This window comes from Anas platyrhynchos, chromosome 8 (genome assembly GCF_047663525.1).
Source record: "Anas platyrhynchos isolate ZD024472 breed Pekin duck chromosome 8, IASCAAS_PekinDuck_T2T, whole genome shotgun sequence".
Lineage (NCBI taxonomy): Eukaryota > Metazoa > Chordata > Aves > Anseriformes > Anatidae > Anas > Anas platyrhynchos.
This window is the reverse complement of record NC_092594.1, coordinates 18,352,077-18,364,077: the sequence shown is the minus strand read 5'-3', so window position 1 is coordinate 18,364,077 and position 12,001 is coordinate 18,352,077. Positions and strand designations below refer to the sequence as shown.

Sequence of the window (12,001 nt, the reverse complement as noted above, 5' to 3'; positions counted from 1 at the left end):
AATAAAGTTACGGAGACTTTCAGGCTCTTCCATACCTGATTTTCCTATATTGATCTCCCTTTTCTGTTCCAAAGGGTTTTTTTGCTGGATGGATATTACCTTGTATGGGGAGGACGAATTGATAATTGCCATGAAGTTGTTCTATGAGCTGTTCTCTAACGAAGGGAATTAAATTGGCAAGCAGGAGCCTGCCAGGCAGAGCTTTGGGCTGTGGATGGGTCGGTGCAGCTGGCTCCAGCTCCCAGCTCTCTGCTGCTGCCCTGCGAAGCTGCTCGGCATCTTCGTGGCCAGCGCCAGCTTTGGTGTGGTGCTCATCAGCACACACCACGGCTGGTGCTGAGGCTGCAGCAGGAATAAAGCCTGGAAGGAGCCAGATGTACAGAACACAAAGAAAGGAGCACTCAGAGCCAGGCTGGATGGGGCTTTGGGCTGGTGGGAGGTGTCCCTGCCCAGGGCAGGGGGCTGGAACTGGGTGGGCTTCAAGGTCCCTTCCAACCCAACCCATTCTGTGATTCATCATGAATAATGTCAGCTGTGCTGCTTGTAACATACAAAGATTGTTGAGCACAGAGGATTATTTTCTAAAGGTAGGTAAAGCAGCATGTTAAAGGAATCCCTTTTTCATACTTGAGATGAGGAAGAGGACTTCCCCTTCATGAAAGCACATTCAGAGGGTCGTTAAATTCAGCTTAGCTGGCCCTTTAATCACTAACTAATGAGACGGGGCTTCTAACCAGTGTGATCCGAAATTGAGGGAAAGGGGGATAAATGGTTACTGCAGATTGTGGACAGATGCTGGCGGTGTTGTAGCTGCTGATCAAAGCAGAAGCGGTGCTCGTCACTGGGAGCTTGCCAGAAGGCTTGCGTTGCTCTCCAAAATCCAGCCATTCATGTGAAGTGTGTCTCTTCTTCAATTCCTTTGCTGTCATATAAAATGATAGCAACCACATGGTTGGTAGTGAGCAAGCAGATTCTAAAACGTCCTTTGTGGGGCCGAGAAGCGCTGCTTTATGGCCTCTGCTTTATGGGGTGGCTGCACAGATCCTGTGTGCAGCAGCTGCCCGGGTTGGGTGTCAGTAAGGGGTGTCCAGAAAGCCCAGGAGTGAGCATCACGCAGCGATGAAGGGATTGGAGTTCATGGCCATTGCTGCTTCAGCCTGTACTGCAGGGACAGCCCCTTGATTTTGACTAAATTAATCAAGACCTGTCTGACGTGAAGGCTTCTTTATTTTTCCGGAGAGCGTATGTTATACATAAGAGTGCACTAAAATCTTTAATGAGAAGGAACTTCATAAAAAGAGAAATATGGAGAGCTGCTGAGTTTAATGCTCAGTGGGTAAGGCCATGCAATAGGTTATTGTATGCAGTGATTTTTACCGACAGGCGTGTTATGTGAGGAGAAGGTATAGTGCTGTTCACAGGCTTGATAAGAAGGTGCTACCACTCACCTGCCTCTTCCTCCCTGTGCTAACAGAAAAGCTTGCAGAAGCTCAGCGCAGGTTCACTACCCTTCGGACGGAGCTGCAGTCAACTTTGGACGCACAGAAAGAAGCCAGCGGGGCTTCCACGCAGCAGCGGCGCAAAAAGCCGGTCTTTCACCTGTCCCACGAGGAGCGTGTCCAGCATAGGAATATCAAAGACCTGAAATTGGCCTTCAGCGAGCTCTACCTCAGCCTCATCTTACTGCAGAACTATCAGGTACCCACCAGGGGAGGTGCTTTGACAGAGCCCTATGTGTGTGTGTGTCTCTGTGCTTGCATTGCCTTCACTCGCCTCATTCAAGTCAGTTTTTGGTTTCATTTTGGCTCTGGGGTCACTAGACAATGTCAAAGAAAGGGCAAATCCCTAGCAGCCAACAACATAATCCTTGTTGTGTTTTGTTGAGCTGGAAATGCTCAGCTCACCTGCAGAAGGACCTTTGATTCTCATCCTTTTCTGGGCTGTCCAAGCCCAGCACCCTTGGCACGAGCCTGGTGACAACGCGAAGTCACTGCAGTCACACCGGGGCCACCTCCTTCTGCAGTGCGTTGTTCTGTGCGGGGCCAGGGCTGGGAAGCTGGGGAAGAAGCTCTTTTATCTCGTATTTGTAATGGAACTTGAAATGCTAGCGTACTGTTTCCTCTTGGAGTTACCATGGTAGTAACTCTGACCTTTTAGATCAGAATTTCTTGTTAAAACATCCATTTAAAATAATAAATGTTTTTAGTTCTGAAGAATACGGGCTCATATGCCTGGAAAGAAGTATGAGGAAACAAATCTTTAGTTGTACTTGGATTTCTAGCAGGGAAGGGCATGATAAATATTGCAGATGATGATTTTGTTCCAAAAATTTGAAACCTTTGATCGCTTTTTGCTAGACTCACTCTGCTCATAAATATCTGATTGTGTTTATTTGTTTTGGCTTGTTAATTCTTTAATTCTTTAACTTAAATTTGCTAGAGCTATATTTGGGTCTTTACCAGCATCGGCAATTGCACTGGGAAATTTTACTAAACTAAATTCGCTGTAAGAAATACTTGAATACCACTCTGCAGTATGGACAAAGCTTGATTCTTCCAAAATTCCCAGTGTTAGTACCTCTCCTAAAAATGATGCTGTGTCACCGAGCACTTGTGTATATGCTGCCAACACTCACTCCAGATACCTCAACTGGAATTTCCTAGGTTTAATACCGGGTTTCCAGCTTGGAACATCTTTGTCCAGCTTGCACTAGGACAAGCCTTAAAGGAGAGGTCTCAGGGAAGTGCTGGGACCATCTCTTACAGACATTATGACTGCTTGTTGTCATGGGGTGAGCAGACATCCCTCCACGACTCCTGGGCACGGATTTACAGTTGCTGAAGCTCTCTGTGGGTCTCTTAATAAAGCCCTGGAACAGTTAGAGACGGCTTCTAGTTCGAGATCAAAGGCAGAGTACCCTTAGCTTTTCAGGAATGGAACAAAGCAACACTGACTGCTGTGATTTCTTCATTTCTTTAAAAAAGCTCTTACTTCTGGTTACAAAAAATCACTTCTGAGGCTTGATGAATTTAAATAGAGGATGACATAGGTCATTCCTCTGGAAAATCTTCTCCTACGCTACATTGACAAAAAAGGCATCCTTCCCACTCATGTTTTTACCTTTTCCCACCATGGGTCCAGGAGCACTGTATATATGCTAAAAATTGATGTGAAAACCATCTGGATTTGATCATTCTCAGTTTCCAAAGGGACGGAGCTGCTCTCTACAGTGTATCTTCAAAGAGAGAATAAGAAAATTAGTTCAGATTGGTATTGAAGTTGAGGACAAGGAGTACATGTACTAAAACAAGCATAAAGCCAAATCCCCAAATACTCATTTTAATCACTTTGAGCTTAGAATATAAGAGTTAGAAATATTCGAGGCCTTGCAGTTTCGGAGAGGGAAAACAATAACCTGGTGGGAAGATGACATAGCTGAGGCCTTCAAGTAGGGGATCAAGTGAGGTCACCAGGGGCGTTATAGATACCCAGCCGTGGCTTTGACAAAATGCTGAAGGCTGGCATTGGGTTACCGAGGAAAGAAAACCCACGTGGAGCAAATTCCTCAGTCCGTTCGCACTGAAGCAAGAGGAGAAGTTGCACACATTGATTCGTAAGGTGCACAAAGCAAACTTGAAGTGAAACTATAACTTTGGGCCAGCTGGTACTTCTGAAAACTACCCATGATTAAATTTCCATTAAAAGTAATTTATTAGCCGTAATTTAGAACTTTAGAGTATGTTCACCTATTAAAATGAAATACTGTGTTTCAGAACAAACAAATCTTGAGAAATTAATTCATGGGGCAAATAATGGGGGCTGATTCACTCTTACCATGCCATGTGTTTGCCTTGCTGGTGCATTTAACCAATGCACTTGTATACGAGCAAAGACGTTGAGGCTGCTGTTTCATCCTACTTGATGTTGCGTAACATTATTTGCACTGTTTTTTTCACCTTTAATGGCAAAGCATGTCACTAGCCAATTCGCTTCCACGGATTCAATTAGCCACCTTCCGAAATGGAAGTCAGGCCTGGAGAAGGCCCCTTGCCAAATAGAAGTGTACTAAATAGCAAGAAGTGCAAGACTCGTGGCTGCATAGATGGCACTTGGCTGTTCTTGTTCGGTGTCATCGCTGCGCTGCCATCGTAGCCCGCGGTGTTTTTGTCATGCCATGGGGGTGGCAGGATTTGTGGGCTCTGCTAATGTCATCACAAAGCCATATCAGTTCAGGCTGTGGAGCAGTCTCGGACCCAAACCAGCATTTTGTTGCATCTTACCCATTTCCAATTTATGAAATAGTGATCTGCTCTCCCTGGGGTGGGATGCTGGCTTTTCCGATAGAAAGTAATTAAAGTCTCTTGTCTGCAATAATGCAGATCACTAATGCATTGGCTTCCTGCTCCCATCTCCCTAGCCTCATTTCCCCACCTATATGGCAGGGGTCTGGTATTAAATCACTCTGAGCATAATTAGATTGAAAATAATTTCAGCGAGTAGTTGGCGCCTCTCCCCGGGGTATTGGATTCTGCGATTTTCTGTTTTTCTTTCCAAGCTACTTTCTAAGCTGTTTTTTTTTGAAGTGACTCTTGCCACAGTCTGTCCGTGTTCCTGCTGGTGCCTGAAGGAAACACAGAGCCTTTCGAGAGGTGTTTTCTGTGCAATGAAACACAGCATTTCAAACACATCTCATCACAGCAATCGCCTGCTTTTAATGCAGCGTGGTGAGCTCTGCCTATCTTTGTTACTGCCCATGACAAGAGCCTTGGGTCAGGGCTCGTACATAACTTGGAAATCAAGTTATGCAACATACGTACTCTTTCTGCAGCTTTCTGTTTTTAAGAGCTCATTACTGCTCATGCAGAGACCAGGTGTAGTGCATGTGGGATATAAGCAGTCTGGTACCCATGCGGAGAGAGCATTATCCTTTACAAAGGATACATAACTTTCTAATAAAGTGATAACACAAAAATCTTCCTGACCATAGATGCAAGAATTTTGATTCTTCTTATTCCTTGCTAGCGCTGGCATGTAGCCACCTAACTTTCTTCTGATCTGACTGAGGCTAACAGCCAGTAACTGTTCCCCTTGCCTGCAGAACCTGAACTTCACAGGCTTCCGCAAGATCTTGAAGAAACATGACAAGAACCTGGAGACGACACGAGGGGCGGAGTGGCGGGTGGCCGAGGTGGAGGTGGCCCCCTTCTACACCTGCAAGAAAATCAACCAGCTGATCTCCGAAACAGAGGTAAAGATGCTGCTCTGTGCACTGCAGCTTTTGTAACTAGAAAACAACGTCTTCTTCTTCACTATTGCTCCCCACAAGGTCTGCCTGTAGCCTGTATTCACCACCAAGGCAACTGTTGGTTGATTTTAAAGTGCCACTGATTTCTGGCATTGCTTGCATGAATTTGTGTATGTTGTCTTGTCGTGGTTCCACTCGAGTGGGCAGCTCCTTCTTGGTCACTTTCGTCCCCTGTGCTGTGGGGTCCCTCCCACGGGATGCAGTCCTTGATGAACTGATCTGGCATGGGCTTCCCACAGGCAGCAGCTCTTCCAGAACTGCTCCAGATATGGGTCCGTACCACGGGGTCCATCCCTCAGGAGCAAACTGCTCCAACCTGGCTCCCCTACGGGCAGCAGCTCCTGCCAGGTCACCTGCTCCTGTGTGGTCTCCTCCACGGGCTGCAGCGTGGAACCCTGCTCCACCGTGGTACTCCATGGGCTGCAGGGGGACATCCTGCTTCACCATGGGCCTCACCACAGGCCGCAGGGGACTTCTGCTCCGGCGCCTGGAGCACCTCTCCCCCTCCTTCTTCACTGACCTTGGCGCCTGCAAGGCTGTTCCTCACTCCTCTCACTCTCCCGGCTGCTGTGTGGCGCAGCGTTTTTTTCCCTGTCTTAAATATGCTCTCACAGAGGCGCAAAAACAACATCGCCTATTGGCTCAGCTCTGGAACAGTGGGGCCCTTACCAAACATGGGGCAGCTTCTAGATCCTTCTCACAGAAACCACCGCTATGGCCCCCTGCTACCAAAACCTTGCCACGTAAACCCACTACATGTCTTCAGCTGGTAAATTTTCACTCTGAAAAGCTAAGACAGTGTTAGCTTATATCATATAATAATAACTCGATGCGTTATGGTAAACTTTTCATCTTTGTTACAGTACATTGGAATAACATGGGGTGAGGGCTCAAATGTAACTTGGAAATTGACTTATTTTTTGTTTTAATGCAGTATCAGGTGTTTAGCATTAGCATGACCTTCTGCGATGTGTGTCTTTATCTCCTTAGGAAGTGGTGACCAACGAGTTAGAAGATGGGGACAGACAGAAGGCTATGAAACGTCTGCGTGTTCCACCTTTGGGAGCAGCTCAGGTGAGCCAGCTATATAGCTAAGCTGCTTCTGTGACTTGTCGAGGTGCCAAATTAGATTCGCATTGGAACAAAGTGGTGAAAACACATGGATATGAGCATGCTCCACAGATTGCAAGGAGGAGCATGGTCACGTAATCTGCTTTAGTTCTGGAAAATACAGAAATAATTTTTCCTAATGCATGCAGGCAAGGTAATGAATGGATGAGATGAATAATAAAGGGAAATTTGTGCTACTAATAACGTATGCTCAGTGTTTTTGTGGTCTGGAACATTTTTTGAGAACCATTGAGATGCCCAAGCTCTGTTTCAACACGGCATGGCATCAAGATAGGCAAAAATATTACGCAGCCTTTTCAGTGCTGCACTTCACAGAGAAAGAGTGCAGTCAGAGATGATTATTGTATCCCTGATTTTAAATTTACTCTGCAAATGAATCTAATTTTGCAGATAAACCTGTTCAATCCCCTTTAACTCCACCATTGCTTTGTTCACAGCCTGTACCAGCCTGGACTACATTCAGGGTTGGATTGTTCTGTGGATTGTTCATTGCACTGAACGTGACTGTCATACTTTCAGGTGGGTATCCTCAGCAGGAACCATCTGGCTCCAAAGCCCCAGTGTGGATACGTTCTTGTCACTTAGTGGGGACCTGGATCTGAGCTGGGTGGTCAGCATGTTCTGGGTTAAATCACTTGGAGTCAGAGCACACTGCTGTGAATTGTTAGGGCTGCATAGGTTATGTCTTTCTGACGTTACTTACCTGGATTTTGGACTTGGAATGTATTGTGATCTGTTTTCCTTGTTTCCTCCTTACTCCTGGAGGGATATTCTGGAAGTGCAAAATCAATGTCTAAAGACTTGGGTTACTGTTCTGTGAGCACACAGTCCTCTCCCGCCTTGAGAGGTGTTTGTAGAGCTTAACTTTTGCATAGGTTTTGCACTGGTTCCTTACAGAGAATGAGAACTGACATATAGCGATGTGAACACCTTGCCACTCGGGACATTTTCATCATGACACGTGGGAGCGGCACAAAGCTGTGCCAGGGAAGACTCAGACTGGACATTAGGAAAAAATGTCTTTACCATGAGGGTGGGCAAACACTGGAACAGGCTTCTTAGCAATGCCCCAAGCCTGTCAGTGTTCAGGACACATTTGGTTAATGCTTTAACTTTTGGTTAGCCCTGAAGTGGTCAGGCAGTTGGACTTGATCTTTTTAGGTCCCTTCCAGCTGAGCTATTTTATTCTGTTCTATTCTGTGTAGAAAGTTGTGGGATTTCAATGCCTGGTGCTTATTAATGGAATTAATTGAATCTTTCTTGTTGGCAGATTTTGGCAAGGTTGTTTAAAAGCTAGAATAAATTATCATGTATCTCAGACCTTGGTTTTATTCTGTTTTGCTCCTTCTGAGTTCGAACTTTCATTAGAGTAAAAGCTATGTTGGTACTCGAGATCCAGATACACTCCTTCATCACAAGCAGCTTTACTAATTGTGTGTGTGATTTCACTAGCCTTGTACCTTGTTCAAGGAGTGCAAAGGAAAATCAACATATAAACTCTTGCATTAGGGAAGCCCATGTCTGTGCTTTGTTTTAAAAGAATAATTAAATATTTATAAAAAATATAATCAGATATTTCTGTAATTGGATCCAGCCTCCTGGGATAAAACTTATCTGTTTTTTGCTGTTTGCAAATACTTCCCTTTTGGTCTTTCTGTGGTAGAGGCAGAAAGTTGACCCGTCTGTGTGAAGGGTCCACTGAATGTGTAGAAGCTGTTCTTTATGCATCATATCTTTTGTTTGTGTAACTTGCATGTTTGATCTCTGTGAGGTGCAAATAGGACTGAAGCCTGATATGTTCATTTTATCGCAGTAGTAAGAATGAAAAAGTGATACAGTTGTGAGAATGAATTCATAGAAATGATTAAACCTCTAAAGCAGATCTTACAAACTAGTGGAATAATTGGTATGTTTGTATCAGCAGACATGATCTGATATCTATAAGTTACTGCAGATACTGGGCAAAAACTGTATTCTAACTACAAATTTTGTTTTTAATTGGATATTTGCTAACCTCTATGCTACTTTTGCCAATTTGTTTTTATGATTTGATTGACTAAAGTAGGGTCTTAGAGTTGTATGTGTAGAATCTGTAAAACAGCATTAGAACATGACCATGAGTAGTAAACCGTATCAGCAGTGCCTGAGCTTTAGGCTGGACATTAGGAAGGATTTCTTCACATAGAAGGTGGCCAAGCACTGGAGCGTGGTGGAATCCCCATCCCTGGAGGTACTGAAGAGACGTGAGGATGTGGCACTGAGGGACGGGGGTCACTGGTGGGACTCAGTAGGTTGATGGTTGGACTTGATGGTCTTGAAGGTCATTCCCAACCTAGATGGTTTTATGATTCTGTGATTTTGAAAGTAGAACAGCAACATTTTATAGAGATGAGTTGACAGTCACCTGGGATCCATTGAAGGCTGCAGCTGCTGCAGGTGGATCCCAGGGAAGTGTCTCCCTCAAGCATAAATCTCACTATTTCTGTATCAGCCTCACTGTTCTGTTTCTGTATCAGCCTTGGTTTCTGCCTCACTGTTTCTTTATCAGCTTTACTAGCTGCCAATTTAATGTGTAATTGGGGTTGAAAGGCCGCGGAAATAAGTGTATGTTTTATTAATCAGAAACCTACAAGACTGCACACAAAATCTGAAGACAATTACTGCTCGTGCTGCAGCAGTGCTCTGTCTCTGGTTTGGGAAGGAGCACGGTGGCAGGGCGAGCTTTGAGCTGGAAGAACGTGGCTGTGCCGTGGCATTCGCGTGACTGAGTGTAAAATCTCTCCGTGACAGTAATGACTGCATCAGGGAAGTGGTGTGGGTCTTTGTCATCGGGCACTCACGGTCTTAGGGTACTCACGTGGAGGACACTTGGCCTTAGTTAGGTGAGTAATCTTGTTCGAATGTTGTAAAAGGAATGCGCAGAGATATATTAAAACACATTTGAGGCAAGACGAGAGCCTGCACGGTTTGGTTGTGGTGGTGTTGGGGTTGTCACCAGGGAGATCTTCCTCTGAACACCTCGTGAGGAGCCCGCATCTGCTGCTTGGTGTCAGTTACTGAAGGGGCGAGTTAATCCAGTGTCACGTACCTGCTGACGTGGGGAAGCGACTTGGTGTGCGGTGTTGGATTTAAGTGGAAACTAGAGATAAATGGAAAATCTCCCTGCCTCGGGGTTGGGTACAGACCTCAGGGCTGTGTGATGGGTTATGTCGGAGCTGTGGTCTGAATCTGCTCCTGTATCAGCACAGCTTCTCCCGAGGGAAAGTGTGCTGATGAGAGGCCAGGAATGCAGAGCTAAAGCCTCCCAGGGATGGGGTGGGAGGTAGCTGCAAAGCAGGACAGTTTCCCCCAGTTCTTCTGCTTCCCTCAGGCCAGATCCCTTCCTTTATTTGCCTAAGCAGAAATGTCTGTAAACTCAAATACGAAATTAAAAAAGGAAAAAGTCTGAATTTTCAGACGTGGTTGAAAAATGTTTCATAACTGCACCTCAGCTCTGTTCTCCACTGATGTGCCTGCTACCAGACATTGTGTTTTTCCACCCTCAGTCTGACTAGCTCAAGCTACACAGAAGGTGATGCAGGAGGAGGAGGTGTGATTCTGCACCCTGAGATGCTGGGGAATGCTTTCGGTTCTCATGGCACTCGGGATGGTTCCTCCCACCCAGACTGGCCCCTTGTGGTTACTTCTTTCGGCTGATAGCTGGCCTAAACGTGTCCGTGCTGCGCCAGTTTGAGGCCTTGTGAGGCTTTGCTGGACAAAGCCCACAAAAGCCGTGCAAGCTGGTCCTTGAGCTTCTCCTGCCAGACCATGTAGCTGTGGTGAAGAACATGGTTAAATGAGGAGATGTGAGAAGGGAATGACATCTAGACCTTACACTGGGGAAGCTGTGCTAGGTTGGGCCTTGGTTTCGGAGGAGGGAGTACACAGAAATACTCACAGCATCTGTATTTCCACAGCTCAGCTCAATGCATCGTTCCATATCTGCTTTTTCTCCAGAATCAGCTACAGTTAGGATCCTCTGCCACCCTGGGAGTAAAGAAACAAGATTAGTGGCATTGGCTGTGGAGAGCACATGCTATATTGTTGTGTTGAAGTGTGCTCACCACAGGATAAGCCTTTGTCTTGCTGTTCTGTCTCAGATAGCACAGCGTGTCTGTTCTGGTCTCTCTGGGAACTTTTGCACTTCTTATTCAGTATTTTAGGGCTGCTGTGTCCTGTTTGTAAGCAACCGGAGGCATTTCAGATGTGCTTTTGTAATTCTGTACTTAAGCCTCATTTCTTTCAGCTTCTGCATGTCTGTCATTTCTGTCCAAACTTTGACTTTTCTGCCTGAATCCAATACTCTCTTCAGGTTATAAATTTAAAGCAACTGTTCGTCAGTCATTGTTCCTTGCACGATTTTCCTCCATAATTTGATGTGATAGAAAGTACAAGTGAAGTGTCTTACAGATACGCTTTCTGTGAAGAGAAGTTTGAAAAACTAGGGGCTGTAATTCAGGCAGGAGGGTTGTGAAAATAAATTCTCAGCATCAATTCTGTAAAAGTGCCTGTTCTTTTCTGCTTTTAAAAGGCATATGGATGAGGCATGCTCAGTGAAAGCAAAACAGAGGGTTTGAACACTTGTATTTCAGCTGTGCTTTTCTCATAAAACTCAGATCAGGCAATGGAGGGACTGTATTTTGCAAAGGGGCTTGTGCTAGAAAAGCTGCTGGTTTAGAGTGCAGCTGCTCATTGTTTGAAATTAAGCAAATCTGTTTTCAGAACCCTGTAGACCGAACAAAGGAAGAAACAGACTTCCCATATTGTTGCCTTGCGTTGGATATTCTGTTTGGGTGCGGCTGGAAATTATATTGCTGGCTATGAATATGTGTTACATTACAGTTGTATGGACTTGGGTGATCAGGCGCAGTTTAGCATTGTTTTAAATGCTGTAAATTGTACTTCTTGGTTTTGTGGGGAGCTGAAGTATTTGTATCTCGGTCTGTTGAGATTTCTTCTCCATTAAATCAGAACTTTTAAGTGAATATAGAGATGATTTATGCTAGTGCTGTCCCTTGTGCCTGTAGTGTGAGACAGGGGACTTGAGATGCTGTTAATGACCTGACTGCAGAAGCTGGAGAGCAATTTTTCCCCAGAATAGTCATAAATCCTCTGACAGATGAGGCAAAAAGTCCTCCAGCTGCTGTATGAGTTACAAGTGTACCCTGTTTCCATGGGCTGGAGCTGAGTGTCTGAGAACCAGCAGGAGGAAGTGGAGCACAGGTTTGATTTGTGGCATGCCTTGTGCTATCATTATGGCTGTTTCATCTTTTCCTTTGTCAGGTGTGGCTTTTATAGAAGGACCAAATGTGTGGCCACTGGTGAGAATCTATCGAGGTGGCTTTCTCCTGATAGAATTCCTCTTTCTCCTGGGTATCAACACGTACGGCTGGAGACAGGCTGGAGTGAATCATGTCCTCATCTTTGAACTCAATCCCCGCAGCAACTTGTCCCATCAACATCTCTTTGAGGTAAACAGAGCAGGTTGTTAGGAGTGGCTGAGCTGTGCGTATCAGGAGGATAAAT

General features: G+C 45.3%; 1 protein-coding gene across 1 annotated transcript in view; it reads left to right on the top strand.

The window, feature by feature from the left end:
• Positions 1-12,001, top strand: part of XPR1 (xenotropic and polytropic retrovirus receptor 1) — a 134,492-nt gene that overhangs the window by 98,929 nt on the left and 23,562 nt on the right. The window contains exons 4-8 of the mRNA XM_027462506.3: positions 1,475-1,698; positions 5,099-5,248; positions 6,296-6,379; positions 6,874-6,955; positions 11,759-11,946. Of these exons, the coding sequence (XP_027318307.2) occupies positions 1,475-1,698; positions 5,099-5,248; positions 6,296-6,379; positions 6,874-6,955; positions 11,759-11,946 (728 nt within the window). The remainder of the gene's footprint in view (positions 1-1,474; positions 1,699-5,098; positions 5,249-6,295; positions 6,380-6,873; positions 6,956-11,758; positions 11,947-12,001) is intronic.